At 49.9% G+C, this 22190-nt stretch overlaps 1 protein-coding gene across 3 annotated transcripts in view; it reads left to right on the top strand.

Moving 5' to 3' along the window:
* Positions 1-22190, top strand: part of KIRREL3 (kirre like nephrin family adhesion molecule 3) — a 598271-nt gene that overhangs the window by 455844 nt on the left and 120237 nt on the right. For all 3 annotated transcript variants that reach the window (XM_043452394.1, XM_043452393.1, XM_043452395.1), the window contains one exon: positions 15007-15084. In XM_043452394.1, the coding sequence (XP_043308329.1) occupies positions 15007-15084 (78 nt within the window). The remainder of the gene's footprint in view (positions 1-15006; positions 15085-22190) is intronic.

The raw sequence follows: 22190 nt of genomic DNA, 5'->3' as shown, positions 1-22190 counted from the left end.
TGCCACCCACCGTGATAGGCAAGCGCCTGTCTTCCTCTCCCTCTCTCACACCATCTCAGCGCCCTCGTCCTCTGCCCTGCTGGGGTCATCAGGTTCGTGGCCCCAAAAGGGGTCACCTCTCTGGGGCTCGGCTGTTGATGTGTGCGGAGCTCGCCCAGCCCCATGGCATGCCTTTTAGCAATCAGCCTCCTGCTGGGCCGGCCTTGTGGTAAATAAACTTTCATGTTCTTATTAAGTGAAGGCTGGTGGTTTGGAATCGCTACCCTGGATCTGTTTGAGGTTGATTCCTTAATCAAAGCTCTCAGGCTCTCCTCTGCCCCCTCACCGCTGAAAGGTTATCATTAAAGAGAAGAAAGGCTCTTTGATTTCTGTTGCTGGGTCTGCCAAGTTGGATCTGGGGCTCCGGGCGAGATGGGGGGAAGCTTGGTTTTACCCCCGAGCCTTGTGTTCAAATCTCATCTCTACCAGCAGCAGCTGGGTGAGAGAGGGCAAGTCAGGGTGTCTCTCTGGTCCTCGGCATCCTTCTTCAGGGTGGTCTCAGGTGCGGTGAGCTTGTGTCTGACGGGTTGCTAATCCTGCCACACGCCGTGAGTTAGCCCTGATGCCCAGTCACAGCCTTATGCTGAGACCCATATCCAAAACCCTCAGGATCAGGGCTTCCATGGAGCTTCCTGGGAACCGTGGACCTTCCCTAAGGTGCCTTGGACAAGAACAGGGGGTTAGAACCAGCCCGTGGCATTTACTCTAATCCTCTCCCAGAGGTAACCCCCCCAGCAAGAGCTGAGCCCCTGGACTCCCCCATTCTGCCTTCCTCACCTCTCCCCCCTTCTTATCTACATCTGTGCTTTTTGAAGTCAAGAGAAACATGGGGCTAGCGCCTCCATGTAGCTGGATAAATAATTACTAAATAAATAAATAAAAGTAAACAAAGAAAGCCTCCAATGAGCTTGAATTGCTGCCGTGCTGAGAGGTAACTGGCAGGCTCGATTTAATTATAAGATTCAGAGTTGTAATGGGGTGTCGGGGGCTCCAGGAGGATTTCAGTAATGGGCGGACAGCAGGGTTTCCTGCCTTCCCCGCTGGCTCCTCTCCGAACCCCACCATCCACTTTCCTGCCTTGCTGGGTGGGCGGGAAGCTTGGCACTGCTGTGGGGGGTGAGGTCTGGCCAACCCTGGGCCTCCGCTGCTCAGCAGCCTCACCTCCCAAGACTGCCCAAGCCACGATGTGCTAGTGGGCAGGCCCGGGTCGGGAAGTGTGGATGGAGGGGCAGAGCCTGGAGGAAGACACACTCTCCCACACCCGTCCCTCCTCTGCCCCAGGGAAAGGGTGCAGCTTCTGGGTGGGCGCAGCCCTGGCAGCCAGGCATGGCGTGGTGATCAGACGGTCAACAAGGCACTGTGACTGGACTGGCCTGGCCTCCCTCCTGAAATGCTTTCCTGACCAGAAAGTGGAGGGAGCGGAAGCCTGGTCCACTCCCTTCCATCCCATTCTTGTGTGCTGGAACCCTAGGAACGGTAGGAACTGTAGGAACGCTATGAACTGTGTGCTGGAACTCTGCAACCCTATGAACTGTAGCCCGCCAGGCTCCCCTGTCCATGGGGTTTCCCAGGCAAGCATACTGGAGTGGGTTGCCATTTCCTACTCCAGGGGATCTTCCTGAGCCAGGGATCGAACCCGGGTCTCCTGCACTGGCAGGCAGCTTCTTTACCACTGAGCCACCCAGGAAGCCCAAGCCAAGGACCCTGAAAGACCTATACTCCCCACTCTCCCAAGACACCTTTCCCTTCTTTCCACCCTCTTCCCTGGTGCCAGGTTAGAACAAAAGTCTCCCTCCACCCCTGCCATGACCAGCGGCATGTGGGCCTGAGAACAAAAGCTGGCCATTCCCGCTTGATTCCAGTGAGAAATTCTTTAAAGCCAGTTCACCGCCCTTATGGGACCCTCTTGGTTCATCCTCAGCCTTCGTGATTTCATTTGGGCTGTAAATGGGTGACAGGAGGGTTTGTAAGCACAAAACTAAATAGCGGCAAGGCTCCCGCTGCTCCCCCTACCCCACTCCCACCCCTCCATACTTTCCTGCCCTACCCCCCACACCCGACCCCGCCTCCCTGCAGGCCACTCTTCCTTCTCCAGGCCTGGACTTGCCAGGGGCCTAGCTCCCACGAGGGCTTCCCAGAACCCCCTGACCTCCTAGAAGTGCTGACCTAGTTCACCACCACCCTCTGGACACCCATGGCCCTCTTCCTCTGAGATCTGCAATCTCTGCAGATCTCCTGGGCTGTGTGTGCAGCATCCAGGCTGCGTTCCTAGCAGAAGAGTGCAGCCTGGCCCTGGGGTCAGATGGACCTGGGATTGTGTGTGTGTGTGTGTGCCAATGATTTCTATTTTCTTCTTTGTATTTATTTATTTTTAATCGGAGGGGAATCGCTTTACAATGTCATGTTGGTTTCTGCCGTATAGTACGGTGATAGTCACTCAGTGCTATCCAACTCTTTGTGACCCAATATGGACTGTAGCTCACCAGGCTCCTCTGTCGGTGGAATTCTCCAGGCAAGAATACTGGAGTGGTTTGCCATTTCCTTCTTCAGGAGATCTTCCTGACCCAGGGGTCAAACTTGCATCTCCTGCATTGCAGGCAGATTCTTTACTGTCTGGGCCACCAGGGAAGCCCGGGTTCTGCCCTACATCAACGTGAATCAGACATAGGGAGACCTGTGTCCCCTTCTTCGTGAACCTCCTTCCCTCCCTTGACTCCCCTACCTCCCGGTTAGGGGACTTAGGAAAATTACCTAGCTTCTCTGAGCCCTACCCAATCAATGTGACTACGAATCTCTGTGAGTATTAAAGCCACAGATCACTTTCGTAGACTCCTATTGGGCCCCTGCCTTCTGGCATTAGAGCTGGGCTTTAAGAGGAGGACAGGTGATGGAGTAGGGACATGTGGATGTGGGGGCCCTGCAGGCCTCCTGTTGCCCATAGCTTTAGTCCATAGGGACTTTGTTGGTCCTACTAGAAAACAGACAGGAGGGTTGCCCTCTTTCTGCCTGGCCTCCCGGCATGATTGACTGGCTGTACCAGGCTCAGGCTCCCTGGGGGCAGGCCACAGCTGTTGAGCATCTGGCCCCATTCAGACGTTAGTCACCAACTCCCAACTTTCTCCTAGGAAAAGTCTAAAAGCCTTGCAGGCATATGGCTGTCAGCAGCGCCCATTCCTCTCAGGATAAGTGGACTGATGACTGAGGCGGGGTGGGGTGGGGGTTGGGAATGGCCTTCATGATCCAGTTTCTGTGTCATGGTCCCCTGCAGTGCAATTAACCAGTGGGATTAGACATCTCAAATCGGAGATGGCTGAGGGAACTTTGTACATGTGACAAAACTTCCCTATAAACTTCCTCCACCAGCATTATTAAACTTCCCCCAAGCCCCTGCACCTCTCACAAAGAGATTATGCGAGTAATCCAAAAACCTCATTTATAATTGGTTTTTCTGGCCTCCAAACTTACTAGCTGTTTGACTTTCGAGTGAATATTTCATATTTTGAATTATCTATTTCGTATTATTAGGAACAATAACAGTACTCACTTATAGAATTGTTATGATAGAAGATAACGCATGCCAAGTTCTCAGCCCAGGGACTCATCAATCATAAGTGTTCAATGCATGGCCACTTTAATAGCACTGATGAATTAAGTGAGCCTGGTCCAGGGAGACGACACGCCAGTGGAGAGGGGCAAGGCTGAGCTGCGGCCAGCCCCTAGGGGAGGAGTGGGCAGCCAGTCCCAAGACCAGTGTGCAGAGGGGTGTGGCAGACTCTGCCTATCTTGGGGGCTGCAGTGATGCCCCAGTGTCCCAGAGGAAGGCCACCTCCCAAGTCAGCTGGTGACTGAGTTGGCATTCCAAGGAATTAGCCAACTGGGAGAAAGACCCCAGGCAGTAACTTAGGGTAGGAGGTGAGCCCAGCCTCAGAGAGAAAGATAAAAAGGATGAAAAGAGTCAGGGAGGGTCTCAGAGAACCAGCCAGGGGTGCCAAGACTCAGAATTGGTGAGGAGTTCTTTCTCACAGAGAAGGAAGGTCAGTATGGAAGTCCCCAGGCGTGCCCCAAGCTTCACCACTCACAGCTGGCAGACTCCTTCCACCTCTAAAATGTCCGATTCTTTACCCACAAAGACAGGAATAGTAATGTTTAGCTTCATAACATTGATGTGAGGGTGAAGTAAGATGAGGAAAGTAAATGCCCAGGGCTGTCTTTTTCCTGACCATGATGTACAGACATAGGGCGATGAACAGAGATTTGGAGAAGCCAGAGGACTGGGGGCCACATGGGCACCAGATTTCCTGCAGGCACGTGGGACCTGGGGCCAGCAGCAATGCAAGCCGTCATGGACCCACAGCTGGTGATAAGGAGCTGGCTAATATGCCATCTGCCTTGGCCACTGTGTGGTAGGGCCATCCCAGGCAGTAAATGGCATGGCTGAGGCACTTGGGAAGTCAAGGACAGGCAAAGTGCTACCCCGAGCGATGTTGGTCCTTGCTGTTGCAGAGAGCACAAGGCGCCTACTATCAGATAAAGCTCTGAAGGAGCCTTACTCAGCGGACTTCCTTGGCGGCCCAGTGGTTAGACTCCATGCTTCCATTGCAGGGGTCATAGGTTCGATCCCTGGTTGAGGAACTAAGATTCCACATACCACACAGCCAAAAAATAGGACCGAAAAATGAGAATGAAGGAGCCTTGCTCCCTGCAGGAGCTAGTGAGGAAGGGTTGGTGACTGCAAAAGCTTTTTGGAATTATCTCAATGATTGCCAACACTTCCTCAAAGAGGAACACTGGATGTAAGCTTTGTATGTAATTCATTGTTTTTAAAACTGAATTTCAGACCACAGCTGTTTCAGATTTCTCTTATAAGAATTTAATTGGTATGTAATAGCATAGTTAATTAAATACAAATCAATAGTTTAAGGGAACTAATTGATACTTAATATGGATGGGGAAAAAAACTTAGTTCTAATATAATTAACTCATATGAAATTAGCAATGAAAGAGCAATTATGTCTTTACAACAATGTAAAGTTTATAGTGCTTTAATAAACTTAGCGTTAGCAAGCAATGAGATTCAAAAATTATGAAACAGGTATTATTGGGCTATTAAACATTTATTACTTGTCCTAGAGGCCCAGAGTCGTGCACTAGTCAGGATTAATAAACCTTTACTATCCCTCTCGTCAGGGCTCTTTGCTAGAGAGCTTGATCGGTAAACTGTTATCTTTGTGTGATTTACGGGCGTCCTTATTGCCTGGGATGTGAGTGATTATGCTGAAAACAGGATCAGGCAGACCTGAAGCAGAAAGCAGTTTAGTAGAATCTCGGCGAGAGCTTTCCAAACGTGACCCTGCAGCATCCTGCCTCCCAGGGGGCCATCGCTGGGCAGGATGGCTTGTGATGAGAGAGGCCATGGGTACCGACACCCAACCAAGGCAAGCCCTAGACAAGTAAGCAGACCCCCAGGCCCTTTGAGATGGCCACCCCACCCCACACAGCTCCCTTTTCCTCCTCAAGACACAGCAATTATTGTTCATGTAGAAATAAAGCCAGCTCAGCCTCATGACACTTTTTTAGTTGAACTGTAGCTTGTCTTTGAATATTTTCACAGGTGATGTCCTGCCTATATCAGTGGTCCCCAGTGTTTTTGGCATGAAGGACCAGTTTCGTGGAAGACAATTTTTCCATGGATCGAAGGGCTGGAGAGGATGGTTTCAGGATGATTCAAGGGCATTACATCTACTCTGCTCTTTATTTCTATTATTGTTACATCAGCTCCACCTCAGATCATCAAGCATTAGATCCCGGAGGTTGGGGACCTCTGCCTGATATAACCAACCAGATTGTAATCTCATTGGGAGGAAGCCTGTGTTATGGATTTTTGTCTTGAGCATCGTGGCTCTCGATGAGTGTTTGTGGGTTGAATTTTTAAAATATTGATTTATTTATTTGACTGTGTTGGGTCTTAGTTGCAGCACGTGGGATCTTCGATCTTTGTTACGTCATGTGGGGTCTTTTCTTGCGATGCACAGACTCTCCAGTTATGGCACTCGGTCTCAAGAGCTCGTGGGCTTCAGTAGCTGCGGTGTTCAGGCTTAGTTGCTCCACAGCATGTGGGATCTTAGTTCCTCGACCAGGGACCGAACTTGCGTCCCCTGCATTGCAAAGCAGATTCTTGACCACTGGACCACCAGGGGGTCCCTGTAGGTTGGGTCTTATAGCTGCCGGTTTGTGAGTGTGCGCGGGTGGTGGAGGGGTGGTGGGCGGCAGCATCATAGCAGAGGCTGGCTGTCTCCTCCTCCTGCTTTGTGTGCTAGTTGTCACCCCGTGAATTGGTCCACAGACCACGGTATTCGCTCTCCAAGGGCAGTGAAGCTGCTTTAAGATGTGTTTCTTCAGATCCGAACTCGGGCTCATGTGATCACCCAGGACCTGTCCACCTGGGGACTTCCAGATACCGAAAGTCACCGTTGTCACCCGCAATCAGCTTCCTTTGTCAATCGCTTCTGACTTACACCCCTCGCTTCCTCCAGTCTCCCCACTGAAGACCCTGTGGGGTCTTCCTGTTCCCCTGCTTGAGCCTCTCTGCCCTGTAGCCTACTGTCTAGGCTGACAAACATCTCTTGAGTTGCCACTTACTCTCTGTTTCCAGCACCTGTGGTCTTCTGACCTCGCCTGCAACACCCCCGGCTGGTCTTCCTGCCTCGCTTCACTCCTCCAGCCCCACTGACTTGACGCTGCCACATGAATCTTCAGAGACGCCCCCTAACAGCTCATTGAGTCACCCTGGGCAGGGCATCTCAGTCCCTGAGTTGCCCCTTTGGCATCTGTTTAAAAAAAAAAACAAACAAAGGAGGAGGAAGGGAAAATTTGATCACCTCTAGACTGCAGTCTGATGTTCTGTTTCAATTTCACCCTCATCGGGCGCTTTATTCAAGGTCCTTATACCAAGTGCTGTCTCATTGGATTTGCATGTCAACCAAGTGAGGAGGGGCTTACTAGCAGTATCCACATTTTGTAAAGGAGAAAAGTAAAGCCTGGAGAAGCCCTGAGGACTGTTCAGGGCTGAAGCAAGACTCCGGCTGGCGCTGGTGGTTTTGCAGCCCACGTGGTCCCACTGCCCCCAGATGCTCTGCGTGACTCCAGCCAGGTCCAGCTGACGTCTTTGCCATCTGCTCTCAGGTACCATCTGGGGAGCTATTTTCAGCCCCTGCTCTGCTCTCCCATGTCAAGGTGGTGGGGATGTGGAGGCTGTGACATCCCCCTGAGAAGCCCAGGGTCTTTTCACCTGCTTTCTCATCTCAGGCTGTCCTGGGAGAGCAGGAAGAGGGGGAACATATCCACCCATCGCCTCTTGCCAGGAGGGCCGCAGTGGTCACACAGCTGCTCTTCCCTGTCTGGGCTTACTTTCTCCCAGTCATCATCGGCATCCATGCTAAAATGATCTTTAGAAGATGCAAGTCTGGCCTGTCTTCTGCCAAGCACTATGTAGAAAAAAATGCAGACTCCAAGGCAAGGCTCACCAGGTCCCCCAGAATCTCGTCCCTGGCTTTGTCTCCTGCCTCACTTTCTCCACTCCTGAAATCTTTGCTACAACAACACCAAACTGCTTGCCCACCACACTCTATTTCATGTTCAGTAGGCTCCTAGGGACATGCTCCATCTAATAGCTTCAGGTAATAAGTGGATGCCAATGCTGGGAAAGACTGAGGGCAGGAGGATAAAGGGATGACAGAAGTTGAGATTGGATGGCATAACCCACTTAATGGACCTGAGTTTGAGCAAACTCCGGGAGATGGTGAAGGACAGGGAAGCCTGGCATGCTGCAGTCCATGGGGTCACAAAGAGTTGGACACAACTTAGCAACTGAACAACAACGAACATAAAAGGATAGTTCTCAGCAAGCATCCCTGAACCACTGGGACTGGGCAGGGTGGGAACAGGTGGGCTTCCAAATGCCTCAAATAGCCTCAAGTGAGAGAGCAGGACCCGGTACCTGTCCACTGTCACCAGCTCTATCTGCGATTACTTCACAGCCCATTTGTTTCTGGCTGGGGCGCTAAGCAAGCACTCTTTGGGCCAATGTCATCCACACACTGAGAGCAGGAATGCTCAAGGCATTCTGGGTTGACATCAAGACACACAGCTAGTGGCTTTCCTGGTAGTTCAGAGGTGAAGGATCCACCTGCTAATGCAGGACACATGCATTCAATCCCTGGTCCCGGAAGATCCCACGTACCTCAGAGCAACTAAGCCCAGGCACCACAACTATTGAACCCACGCTCTAGAGCCCAGGAACCGCAACTGCTGAAGCCTGTGCTCCCTAGAGCCCATGCTCTGAAACAAGAGGAGCCACCACAATGAGAAGCCCATGGGCCACAACTCGAGAGTAGCCCCTGCTCCCTGCAACTAGAGAAAAGCCCGAGCAGCAGCGAGGACCCAGCACGGCCAGAAATAACTAACTAAATAAATAAATAAAAATTCAGAAGACACATAGCCAGCCCTCTCTTCCGCCGCCCCCCCACCTTCCCGCTTTCCCATCATCTCTTGAGCTTGCCACCCCCGCTGTCCCATCTTAGCAGCCTCTCTGACTGCCCTCTAGTCGGCTGGTGCCTCTCAGGAGCCTTCTGAGTGGTTATGTGATACTGCCCACTGAGTCCCCCATGACTAAGAGACGGGGGTCAAAGAGTCTTGATCAACGAAAATACCAGGCCGCAGAGAAGAACCGGTTCCTCCACTCTTCCTGTCTACATTAGCTTGCTAGGACTGCTGTGACACAGGGCCACAAACTGGATGACTTAAACATCAAAAAAGGTATTGCCTACCAGTTCTGGAGGGCTTCCCACATAGCTCAGTTGGTAAAGAATCTGCCTGCAATGCAGGAGACCTGGGTTTGATTCCTGGGTCAGGAAGATCCCCTGGAGAAGGAAATGGCAATCCACTCCAGTGTTCTTGCCTGGAAAATCCCATGGACAGAGGAGGCTGACAGGCTACAGTCCATGGGTCGCAAGAGTTGGACACGACTTAGCGACTAAACCACCACCACCACCTGTTCTGGAGGCCAGGAGTCCACAAAAGATGCTGGCGGGCTTGGTTCCTTCCAAGGGGCCTGAGGAAAGGCTCTGTTCTAGGCCTCCCTTTGTGACTTATCAACAGCCTTCTCCATGTTCATATGGCATTGCCCCAGGTGTGTATCTGTCCCAAATTTCCCCTGTTTATGAGGACACCAGTCATATTGGATTGCATGCATGCATGCTCAGTCACTCAGTTGCGTCTGACTCTTGCAAAGCCATGGACTATAACTCGCCAGGCTCCTCTGTCCATGGGATTTTTCAGGCAAGAATACTGAAGTAAGTTGTCATTTCCTTTCCCAGGGGATCTTTCCAACCCAGGGATACAACCTGTATCTCTTGATTGACAGTTGGGTCTTTACCACTGCTCTACCTGAGAAGCCCCATATTGGATTAGAGTCCCCCTACTCCTGGAGTTGGTGATGGACAGGGAGGCCTGGCGTGCTACAATTCACGGGGTCGCAAAGAGTCGGACACGACTGAGCAACTAAACTGAACTGAACTGAATGATTATTTTAACTTGATTACCTTGGTCAAGTCTCTACCTCCAAATAAAGACACATTCTGAGATGCTGTGGGCTTCCGGATAGCTCAGCTGGTAAAGAAGCCGCCTGCAATGTAGGAGACCCCGGTTTGATTCCTGGGCCCAGAAGATCTGCTGGAGAAGGGGCAGGCTACCCACTCCAATATTCTTGGGCTTCCCTGGTGGCTCAGATGGTAAAGAATCTGCCTGCAATACGGGAAACCTGGGTTCGATCCCTGGGTTAGGAGGATCCCCTGGAGAAGAGAAAGGCTACCCATTCCAGTATTCTGGCCTGGAGAATTCCATGGATTATATAGTCCACAGGATTACAAGGAGTCGGACACAACTGAGCATCTTTCACTTTCACTGAGATACTGCAGTCAGGACTTCAGCATCAAGTTTAGGGGAACCCAGTTCACCTCATGATTCCACAGGACCACTGATCTCTGCTGCCACTTCTATGTCTGTCTTTTTAAAAATATTTGTTTATTTTATTTATTTGGCCATGTCGGCTCTTAGCTGTATCATGCAGGCTCTTGGAATGTATGATCTTTCATTGAGGCGTGTGGATTCAGCAGTTGTTTAGTGGCAGATTTAGTGGCCCTGAGGCATGTGGGAACCTAGTTCCCTCACCAGGGATCAAACCCATGTCCCCTGCATCGGAAGGTGGATTCTTTACCACTGCACCACCAGAGAAGTCCCTCAGTGTCTGTCTTGATTCATAGCATTGGCTGGCCCTGGGATCAGGGGACCCACCCTAGGAATTAAGTCAGAAATCAGACCTGGGTTCCAGCGTGAGCACCGGCCAGGCTAGACTGTGCATTTTGAATTGTCATTTTACTTCTCTGAGCCTGTTTCTGAAACCAAAATGGAGGAAATCACTTCTGCCTTGCCTGCCTCATGGAGCTCCTGTGAACACCCAATAAGACAGTGAATATAACAGTATCGTGAAAAAATAAGTATCCCACAAATGTGAAATAATATCTCCGCAATATCATGATTACTAGGAAGAATAAAGGAATCCTCAGGCTAGAAAAAGTCCCATCCTCACCCTCAGAAACTGAAGGAAAACCATTCCTTTTATGAAGCCATCCTGTTTTATACCTCCCGAGAGGAAACTGCACATTTCCCAGACTCCTGTTCTGATGAGTTACAGCGTTCATTCACTCCAGGCCGTCCTCACCTGACCTAATCCATTGTGCCTCGGTCAAGCCCATCTGACTTCTCTCTGGCCTGGGTCAGAGAGTACTGGTCATTACCCATTATTTCTCAGTCATCTCTTTCATTAAATCAGACTTTTCCTGATCACTTGCCATGTGCCAGGCACTGTGCTTCAAACCACGGACCCTGAGCCTAAAAAGACACTATCCCCACCCTTTTGTGGCTCACAGCCTAAAGGCTGGGAGTCCTTGGGGTGCAACCTGGCATTCTCGCTAAGAAACATACGCCTTCTCAGGCAGTGCTTCATTGTGTAGGGAACATCCGTCTAAGTCACTTTAGTCGTGTCCAGCTCTTTGCAACCCCTTGGAGTGTAGCCCGCCAGACTCCTCTGTCCATGGGATTCTCCAGGCAAGACTACTGGAGCCGATTGCCATGCCCTCCTCCGGGGGGTGCTCTTCCTGACCCAGGGATCGAACCCGTGTCTCCTGCGGCTCCTGCATTGCAGGCGGATTCTTTACTGCTGAGGCACCAGGGAAGCCCCTCCCTGTGTAGCAGTGTCTCCTAACTCTTTGTTCTCCTGAGACAGCACGCTCCGAACCTCCAGAGGCAGGTGACCCTGGCCTTCTTTGTTCTGAACTGCCCTTCAAGCCAGGATGGCTCCATTCACATCAGCCTCTTTCCGTGGGCTCTTTCAGTGCATCTGGTGGTTCTGCTACTGATTAGTAGCCGAGAGCTGCAGCCCCAAAGTCTACATGGAGAAGACCCCAACATCTTGCTGTTTTAAAACATACATCTAGAGGACTTCCCTGGTGGTCCAGTGCTTAAGACTTCACCTTCTGATGCAGGGAATGTGGGTTCGATCCCTGGTTGGGGGGACTAAGATCCCATATAGATGAGGCCAAGAAACCAAAACATAAAACAGAAGCAATATCATAACAAATTCAACAAAGACTTTTAAAATGATCCACATCAAAAACAAACAAGTCTTAAAAATAAATAAATAAAATGGGCATCTGGGATCTGACTCCACCATCGGTCCCACACCACCTGACGAAGAAGTTGGTCGTCTGGTGGCTGACCCAGCTCACAGTGTGAACGATGCCTCTCCTATCACGTTCCGTCATCTCTCCACTAGTAGCCTGGCTGATCTGGCTTGTTGGCATTTTCCCAATCAGAAGCCGTTGGTTCCTGCTCCCTGCACAGTTCTCTCTGGTCACTTTGACCACACCTGTGTTTCCAGATTCTCCTGGAATCACACCTTGGCCCTGACCTGCTTCTTCATGTAGCACCAATGACCTCTAATTTAGCTCTGCAAATCTCTCCCAAGAATATCCTGTTTTCATATATGGATAGCCAGCTCATTCTCACATAGTTAATCCCCCAACCTGCTTGTTCTTGCAAAGATCCCAGTGGCTTCTCCCCACTTTTCAGTAAAGACTTAATCAGAGAGCCCTCTCTCACTTAATAAATTTCTGCGGTGTGCTTATTAGTGCCTTGTAATGTAGATGCCTAAATAATTAAGACTAACCCACACGTGTCAAATTAAATGAACCAAATACATTGAGAAATTGCTTCAGCCTCCATTTCTTTTATTAATCAGGTTTTTTTATAATTAAAAAAAAAGTCTTTTCCTGCTCATTTGCAAAAATCAAACATGGTCCATGAGAGTCTTACTTGTAATAACCGTGTGTATACACAGACTCTTTCAGTGGGCAATACCCTTGGTGGCACATTACGAGACATAGGGCAGGGTGGGTTGGGGTGGCAGAGACGGTCAGCTCAAAGTCAGCAGGTGATCCACAGTCTCTACGTCTGTAGGAGGACCATGCCCCTCCATTTCCCTGAGAGGTGAGGGGATGGCCCAGGAAGCCCTGCAGGAGCAGTGGCTGAAATTCACCCAGAGTCTTCTGCCCGCACTCTTCTGCCAGAGTTTGTTCCTGGGCTCAATGCAAGCACCCAAACCCAAGCTCCCTTTCTCATTAGGAGCTGCTGCTGATGTGCTTCAGATGAGCATAGGAAGTCAGTGGAAAATATAATAGGAATCATCAGCAATTGTGTCATTCTCATGATGAACAATACGCATGCAATTATAACGGGCTGGTTAACTGCCTGTCGTCAGCATCTTGAGGTTTCAATAGGGTCCCGGGCTAGAAGCTGTTGTTTGCTGGGGCTCAGAGCCACCTCACAGCTAGAGCTTCCGCAGCCCCTCCTCCTGGAAGGCTGCATTCCTGCCTCTTGAAGGTGGTTGTTAGAAAGGATCCACAAATATAGTAAGTAAACATCAAAGGGGCTTTGATCCGCATGGCTTTCGACAGAGCAGGAGCCCCTGAAGAAAGGGCCGAGGCCTTGGATGAGGGAACTTAACATCGTCAATTTGGGCGCCTGAGATGTAAGGCTGTTTGAAGTGAGGGCGTTTTGGCTGTGCCTTCAGACGAGCGAGCGTGGAGAGAAAGGAAGAGAAGTGAGTGCCTTTGGAAAAGGCATGCTCAGATCTGCTGCTCTGCTCTTTACTGATAGTCAATAAACCCCTTTAAAGAATCAAGAGATCAAAGCCCGCGACCTCCCTGGGCCATGGCATTCTGCCACCACATACCACGCTTTGTTTTCCTCTGGGGCGGGAGCCCCTGAGCTTGACTTATCTCTGTCTCTCCGGCCCTTTCATTCTGCTGCTCCCAGAGGCTGGGCCTGGACCACAGGAGGTGGGGTGAGGGCTGGAGGAGAAGGAGCCCAGCCTCTCTACGCTCTGGCAGCCTAGATGCCGACCAGCCGGGGCTCAGAGTATCACCAAGGGTCGGGGAAGAAGATGCTGTGACGTATCCCTCCGTGGCCCCCTCCTTCTCTAAGAGACCGATGGAGGGAGCAGCCAGGCATCCGGGAGGCTGACAGAGCCTGGGAGAAGTTGCAGCGCCATCCCTGCCTCTGGAAATCACACCCCTTATCCGTTTTCCCAGTTCATGGCAGCTGCCACATCTGTATGACCTTAAAGCAAAGAGGTGGGGGTGGGGAGGCTGCAAGAATCATGGGAAGACATTTAACATTTTTTAACTTCAGTTTTCTCATCTGCATAGTGTGAACAGTAATAACTGACCTGCCTCCCTCATGCAGAGGCTGTGGGGAATCCAAAGAGAAACCTGTTTCAGAACCCACAAGTGCTGATGGCAAATCAGGAGTAAAGGACAGATGGGTGTGTGTGTGCGCTCAGTCATTCGGTCATGTCTGACTCTTTGCAGTCCCCATGGAATGTAGCCCGCCAGGCTCCTCTGTCCATGGGATTCTCCAGACAAGAATACTGGAGTGGGTTGCCATGCCCTCCTCCACGGGATCTTCCCGACCCAGGGATTGAACCTGCCTCTCTCATGCCTCTTGCTTTGGCAGGAATGTTCTTTATCACGAGTGCCACCTGGGAAGCCCCTTGGCCCCTGTGTCTCCCCCTAAATCCTCCACTGTGTCTGGTCGTGCTGTTCCATCCTGGACACCACTGGCTGGACTCTGCCTCTCCTCTGGCTTCACCATGGTCCCGATGTAATCTGGGCATACCCCTTTCAAGCCTGGGGACTCATTAACCTAGAGAGTAAAGGTTATGACTGTGGACTCTGCCGTCAGGCTGCCTCTGTTCAAACTCTTGGTTCTGCCCCCTACCAGCTCTTTCATCTAAGACCACCTACCTGATATGCACATAAATGCGGATATAATATAAAAATGGGGATAATAGTGGTATATCATAGAGTATATCATAGTGGAGTTGTGAAGATCAAATAAGCAAATTATTGGCCTTAAGTTGTGCCTGGACTGTATAAAACAGATAACTAATGAGAACCAACTCTATACCACAGAGAATTCTGCTCGATGCTCTGTAGTGACCTAAATGGCAAGGAAATCCGAAAAAAAGAAAAAAAAGAGAGAGAGAGGATATATGTATACGTATAACTGATTTACTTTGCTACACAGCAGAACTAACAGAACTTTGTAAAGTAACTATACACCGATAAATAAATACAAATCACATTTGCAACATCTTAAAATTATGAAAATCCTAGAAATAAACCTGATGAAAGTTTTGAAAAAAAAAATCATGCCTGGACCAAGTGCTTTCTAAATGTTTGTTGAATAAGTAGCCCTTTTATAAGAGCAACAAGCTTCATATCTCTTGCAAAAGGACCTTCACTGACCCCTGACCCATTCCAAGCTCACCCACTTTTGCTTTCCTTCCAGAGCTGGGCCTCCAGAAAAGAGGATGCTGTCTGGTGCTGGGCTACATGGCCAAGGACAAGTTCCGGAGAATGAATGAAGGTCAGTGGGAGCCTGCCTTCTCAGGGTGATGGGGAGGGAGGAAGCTCTGCCTACAGCTGTGGCAGCAGGAGAAAGACCCTGGGGCTTCTCAGAAAGGACAGCAGACCGATGAGGCTGGTTTCCATGAAGCCGTTTGGATAGTAACATGGGGAAGAAACACTGTGTACTGGTTCATGAGCATTTTTTTCCTACGCTCTCTTCCTTCCTCCCCTTAGGTCCCCTCCTTCTCTTCCTGTCTCTCCCCTTTCCTTTGTCCCTCACCTACCCACCTGGCTCAACTAAATCTGCTTCTATTATCTTTTCTAATCCAGACCTGACGGCCTTTCTCCTTAACGTTCATATTTCTTGAATGCTAATTGAAATTAACGGCACCTCACAGGGCACTTGGGAGGATACTAAAGAAGAATAAGGCAGAGCTCTTTATTCTCAGAGGACTTCCACTCAAAAACCTGCCCTCTTTTCCAACTCCTTCAGCCCTACCTCTCCCTCTTACTCACAGGCCATTCTGTCTTCCTCTAGTACTGGGTCTTTCTTCGGATGCTTGACTGGGCCACAGAAGGCAGGAGGTGGCGGGGTGGAGAAGGTCTTGGCATTGATGTGGAGACTGGGACATGAGAGGAGGGCTGTCACTTCTGGGCCCACTGTAATAAAGAGCCAATCCCCTCATCCCCAGCCATCTGTCTCCGTGCAGCTAATAACCCTCTCCATCAGATGCCACAGATTGTTTGTCAGGATTCAAAAGTAGATAAACAATGGCTGGGGATGCCATTTATTCATTAAAGTCAGACAAATGAAGCCCTGGCTTCTCACCAGCCCAGATTGCCATGAGCCGGGCCCCTCCCTTCCCAAGGCCCAGTGCCCCCTGTAGCCTCATTCCCATTCCAGGCATAGAAAAGACAGCGCACCTGTACCATCTCTAGCCCCAAACTTAGACTGCAGCATAGCTCCAGTGCCCTCTTCCTAAGCTCCTCAGCTGGCTCTCTTCCCAGCTTCTAGACCATGATACCCACACTCCCGCGTGCTCCCCAGAGTGCTCTAGCTAATGCCTCACCAGCTAGAGCTTTGTTGCCAGGACCCATCATGGTAACAGTTTGACAACAGTTGGGACAGTGCAATTAAACACAAAGAGTATCACCTCCCCGGTTTCACTGCCTGCCTCTATAAGAAGGCAACAGCATCAACAAGTTCCTCCTTATTTGTACGAGCCCCATGGCTGAGCACAGCCAGGATTGAGGCTGCATTTTCTGCATCCTGCCAGACAGTCTTCCTTCCTGACTCTTCTCTCAGCCCAGCCGTCCCTTCCCACCACCACCTTCTTGAGAGTGCAAGGCAGTAACTTCTAATTTGTGGGAACTGACAGCATGGCTCTGTCCGTGGTGCTGAATAGACACATTTGCTCGCTGGCAATGCTCATTAGAGAAGCTGAAATAAGGCTCCCAGGGAATGGGGGAACCAAAAAAGTCAGGAGCTGGGATGGATTTGAAAGCTCAAGTTCCAAGTGTCTGACCCCAGTAGAAGGATACTGACTCCAGATCTTGAGGCCTGTAAAGAATCATATCACAAAGGATGATGAACATGATTTGACTCCTCCCACTTTTCATAAGTGGTTCAGGCTGCCATAACAAAATACCACAGACTGAATGGCTTAAACACAGAAATTTATATTCTCGCAGTTCTAGAGACTGGAAATCCAAGATCAAAGTGCCAGCATGGTCAGGTTCTGGTGACAGCTCTCTCTGTGGTATGCAAACAGCAACCTTCTCACTGAGTCATCCCATGGTAGAGAGAGAGAGAGAATGCTCTGGTGTCTCTTCTTATGTGCATGCATGCATGCATGCTAAGCCTCTTCAGTGGTGTCTGACTCTGTGGGACCCCGTGGACTGTAGCCTGCCAGGCTCCTCTGTCCGTGGGATTCTCCAGGCAAGAATACTGCAGTGGGTTGCCATGCCCTCCTCCAGGGGATTTTCCCAACCCAGGGATCAAACCCACATGTCTTATGTCTCCTGCATTGGTAGGTGGGTCCTTTACCCCTAGCACCACCTGGGAAGCCTGTCTTCCTAAAAAGAAGTTTAAATACATTTGCTGCAAAGAAAGGTATAGTGGTAATGCCCTGAACCAGAGCTTAGGAAAATGGTAAGAAAAGCAAGTGCATCCTTAATAGCTCCTTAGACATTGTTCAAGTAAAGAAAGAAGGAAGAAAGTTGGGGGGACTAGAAGAGGACTTGGGAGCAAGACTAGGATCTGATTACTTCTAAGAATGGCTACTGCTTAGCTACTTAGTAAAGCTACTTTTAGCCTTACTTTTGTGCAACAACTAAGCTAAACAGCATTTTTTAAATTAATTTATTTTAATTGGAAGATAATTACTTTACAATACTGTGGTAGTTTTTGCCATACATTGACATGAATCAGCCACGGGTGCACCTATGTCTCCCCATCCTAAGCACCCCTCCCACCTCCCTCCCCACCCCATCCCTCTGGGTTGTCCCAGAGCACCGGCTTTGAGTGCCTTGCTTCATGCATCGACCTTGCACTGGTCATAAGATGGCATTTTAACAGGTCTTTATGTCTTTAGTTTGGCTGGGTCAGGTCTTGGCTTCAGCACACAGGACCTTTGTTGACACAGACGGGATCTCTGGTTGTGGCCAGTGGGCTTCTCTAGTGTCCATGTGGGATCTTAGTTCCCCAAACAGGTGTGGAATCCATGTCCCCTGCATTGGAAGATGGATTCTTAGCCACTGGGCCACCAGGGAAATCCTTTTTGTTGTTCGGTTGCTCGGTTGTGTCTGACTCTGTGTGACCCCATGGACTGCAGCAGTCCAGGCTCCTCTGTCTTTCACTATCTTCCAGGTGGCATTTTAAATAGTTTTTTCTTGTTAAAAAAAGCAAGATGCTGAAACAATGCCCCTTCTCTTTGAACCCCTTTTCAAACACACACAAGCCATAAAAATGGGTTATTCCTTTCAACGGATTGTAATCCACTTGGCTGGGAATGAGCGATTCTAGGTGCTTTAGCCCAATCTATACCTTCCCCCTAGTAAAGATGAACTGAGAATCAAGCAGAAGGCAACAGAGGCATCAGCGATGGCCAGGAAGTAACAGAACAGCTTGCCCCCCATCTCTGCCTTCCTCACTGCCTGTGGTTCTCGCCTCTCCCCAATGCCCCAGTGCACATTCATGCCCACACACAGTAGCTGAAGCTGCTTCTGTGTAAACAAGGAGATGAGGGGGTGGCAAGAAAGTTAAACCACCCTGTATGAGGAGTTACAAATCTCAGCTAACAAAGAGGAGACAGGATAGGAGGTGGGTGTGTTGGTGGGGCCGAAGGGGAGATGCTGGAGGTGGGTGGGCTTTGGCCCCGGAGGGGTGAGACGCATGAGGAGGGGAAGAGGGAGGGGCCTGGAAAGGAGGCAGATGTCTCTCTGCTCCCACTCCAGCCAGTCTAGCTACCCCAAGTGCCATATTACACATTTTTTTCTCTTTTGAAAGCTCACATGCTCAAACCCCAACACGTCTGCACATAACAAAGAAGCATCAGCAAGCATGGGGAGCTGTTTTATGGTTTATAATTATCTTGTACCAATACTCAAAATGATTATAACTTCCACATATTAATAATTGAACTGGAATAGTAGCTATGACATAGATCAAGAAGCAGACATCTCTGTCCACACTGCCCTACACACCTTGCTATAAATTGAACACTTGGTACAATAGCTTGAAAAAAATTATAATTTTTTTCTCCCAGATGTTGAAATTAGTGAGATATTGGAACAATTAGCTGCTTCTTCCATGAAAGATAAGATGGTGATCATTATATTTGCCATTTAGAATAAATATGCAAGACCTACTTGTGCTGCATTGAGGCATATTTGTTCTGTTTAACAGTATCTAATAGAGTGTCTGTCACCCAGGAAGAAGTGGTCCCCTATTTCATTTGTTTCCTTGTTAATTTTTGTATCTTTTTATTTTATTTTCCCTCCAGTCTCCCCTCCTTGCTACATCCCCCCCAAAAAAAATAACAGCTTGAGAAGGAGCAAGAGAAAAATAATGAATGAACAGGAGCTTTATAGATCTGGGGTTTATCATAAGCTAGAGTAATCACAATTGGTGCCGTTAAACTACACAAAGCAATAAAAAAGAAAACACTATTCAAAGATCGTTTAAGGGGGCATGTGATAGTTAATGAGAGGTTTGCTCTATTTGGGAGCATGTAATAGCTTCCCGGGTAGAATCTGCAGCATTTGCAGGAATGGAAGTGGTCGGTAAAATGTGTGTGTCTGAGTGTGTGTGTGTTCTTTCCTGTTTGTGCTCAACACATCTGAGGCATCGAGTGGCAATATGGACAAAAATCAATGAAAGGCCGACAAGAAAGGAGCAAATAAAGACAGACTAGGCATGAGACTGTCACGTTTGTTTGACATAATTGTCTTCATGTGATTAAGTACATGGTACTTTAAGTAGGAACTGCTGGAAGGAGATCATTTATTTATTCATCAAACAGTCAGTGAATACGCACCATAAAAATAATACCAATTTTTCATAATAAGTGCCAGCCACTGTTCTAAGCTCCGGAGCTTCAAAAGTAAGGAAGACAAGATTTCCCTGGTGGTCCCGTGGTTAAGACTCTGTGCTTCCACTGCAGGGGGCATGGCTGCAATCCCTGGTCTGAGAACTAAGATCCCACAGGCCAGGCAGTGTGGCCAAGGAAAAAAAAGTAAATAAGATATAGTCCCTGCCCTCTCGAGCTCCAGATAAAAAACACACAATTGCATCTCAGGGTTCCTGTCACCTTCACAGAGACCCTGCCGGACCACCTTGCCTAAGTGAGATTCCCCCCACCACCATTGTGCTCCATTGTGACAACCAGCCTATTTACTTGGTCGTACTTACCCTAATCGATGATCATTTATTATATTGTCCCACCTAAGAGTTAGCTTCAGAAAGGCAAGGATCCTGCTCCCTCCTTTCCTTGCCAGTCCCTGGACTTTAGCCCAGTGTCTCACACATTAGAGACTAACCATTTTGAAATTAGGCAATTAGTTTGTGGGCTTCCCAGGTTGCTCAGTGGTAAAGAATCTGCCTGCCAATGCAGGAGACATGAGTTTGATCCCTGGGTCAGGAAGATCCCGTTTAGAAGCAAATGGCAACCCACTCCAGTATCCTTGTCTGGGAAATCCCATGGACAGAGGAGCCTGGCAGGCTACAGTCCATGGGATCGCAAAGAGTCAGACACGACTGAGCAACTAAACAACAAAAACAATTAGTGCCATGAGTGGCAATGCAGGAATACAGAAAGCTATCCACGGGTGTAAGGTGAATCCGGAGAAGGAGCTCAGTAGACAGAACACTCTGGCATAGAGCACCAGTCTTCACGTCCCCAGCAATTCCCTATGACTTACCTTTCTGTCTCTCCTCCGAGGCCAGCACTACAGTCCCTCTTAGGAGGCCAGGATCCACACACATCAGCGGAGAGGAGGGCTAGGAGGTGAGGCGGCCAGGGATGTGTCTGTCCTGCAGCCACCTGCCCTCCTTCCTCACCCCTCCTACTGATGGACCATCTTCTCATCTAGGGCATCGCTAGGCAGGTATTTCCCGTCAGAGCTGCAGGGGGAATTGCTCTCACATCACTCACACACACACACACACACACACCATTCCCTTTCTTCTTCCCATCCTTCTGCCATGACCCACTTCTCCTGGAGAGCCCAGAACCACTCTCCAGCTCCATGCACATTGCTCGCCCAGGGTGAATCCTATCCACGGGCAGAATAGGAAGCTCCCCCGTGGTGTCAGATGAGGGGCTCTGCCTGCCTCTCAGAAAGCCCAGTCCTCCTCTGTGTTAGAACCTCGAACCACCCCAGTAACTTACAGTACAGCCCACCCTCCCAGGGAGGCCCAGGGCCAGTAGGAAGTTCCTGGTAGAGGCAGGACCACAACCCAGGTCTGCTGACATCCAGTCCAGTGCTTTTAGAAGGCAGAAAGAAGGGGCTGAGGCCACAGTCAGAGGGGATGCCCCTAAGGCTTTGGCTTGAAAATAGAGAGAAGGTGGAAGGGGCGGGAGAACATAATGCAGAGCACAGGAGACTGTCAGCCTGGTGTGCGAGAAAGTCAGGAAAGTCAGGGGGACACAGGCCAGGGAAGACCCTGTCTTTCTCCAGAACCAGAAGAGGCTACCGGGCCATAGACTCTAGCAGTGGGAGATGAGGGGGAAGGGTGGGGGAATGAGGAAAAGGACGTTTGAAGGAGGAGAGGGGAGGCAGTGCAGCCCTGGCCTCCCTGCCAGGGTGCCCCTTTGAGACCAAGGTGGACCTGCCGTGAAGCTCCCATCTACCTGGGCTGCACATGTGGTAGGGGGCAGAGTCCGGGACCTTCAGAAGCACAGGCACCCTCTGCTTCTCACCCAGTTACGGGAAGCAGGTATGACTCCCAGCACTGCTGCTTTCATCCTCCCTGCGGTGGTGGTTTCATCTCTAAGTCGCGTCTGACTCCTGTGACCCCATGGACTGTAGCCCGCCAGGCCCCTCTGTCCATGGGGATTCTCTAGGCAAGAACACTGGAGTGGGTTGCCATGCCCTCCTCCAAGGGATCTTCCCAACCCAGGGATCAATCTCACGTCTCATATCTTCTGCACTGACAGGCAGGTTCTTTACTACTAGCGCCGGGGCCCACAGTCATTTTCCTGAGACAGTCTCTTCACTGCCTGCCAGAGCCCCCGGGGTGCTGGCTAATACTGTCATTTTGTTAGTTGGGGCTTTGGGGGTGCATTTTCTCTTATTTCATTTTTCTTGCTGATGTGTTTTCTTCTACTGGGCTGCAAAGCCGATTATTTGTATAACGTCCCTGTTTATTATTTATGGCGAAACTCAGATTTCCAGGGTGCTTTATGATTGTTATTTAATTTGCTCGGCGCCTTGGAACATGGGTTGTCCATTTCTGTTCTCCTGCCTCGATCGGACGGTGGATTTTGGAGCTTTATCCCAGGCCTGTTTCTCCAGCCACCATTCCTACCAGGAGACCTGCTTGGCTTAAAGCAAGCTGGGGGCCACCTCGACCACAGACCCTGCCGAGCTCCTTCTCAGACTTCTTTTCCCTCGCTGCTCTCT

Source organism: Cervus canadensis, chromosome 29 (genome assembly GCF_019320065.1).
Source record: "Cervus canadensis isolate Bull #8, Minnesota chromosome 29, ASM1932006v1, whole genome shotgun sequence".
In the NCBI taxonomy this organism is placed as follows: domain Eukaryota; kingdom Metazoa; phylum Chordata; class Mammalia; order Artiodactyla; family Cervidae; genus Cervus; species Cervus canadensis.
This window is presented reverse-complemented; position numbering and strand designations above follow the sequence as displayed.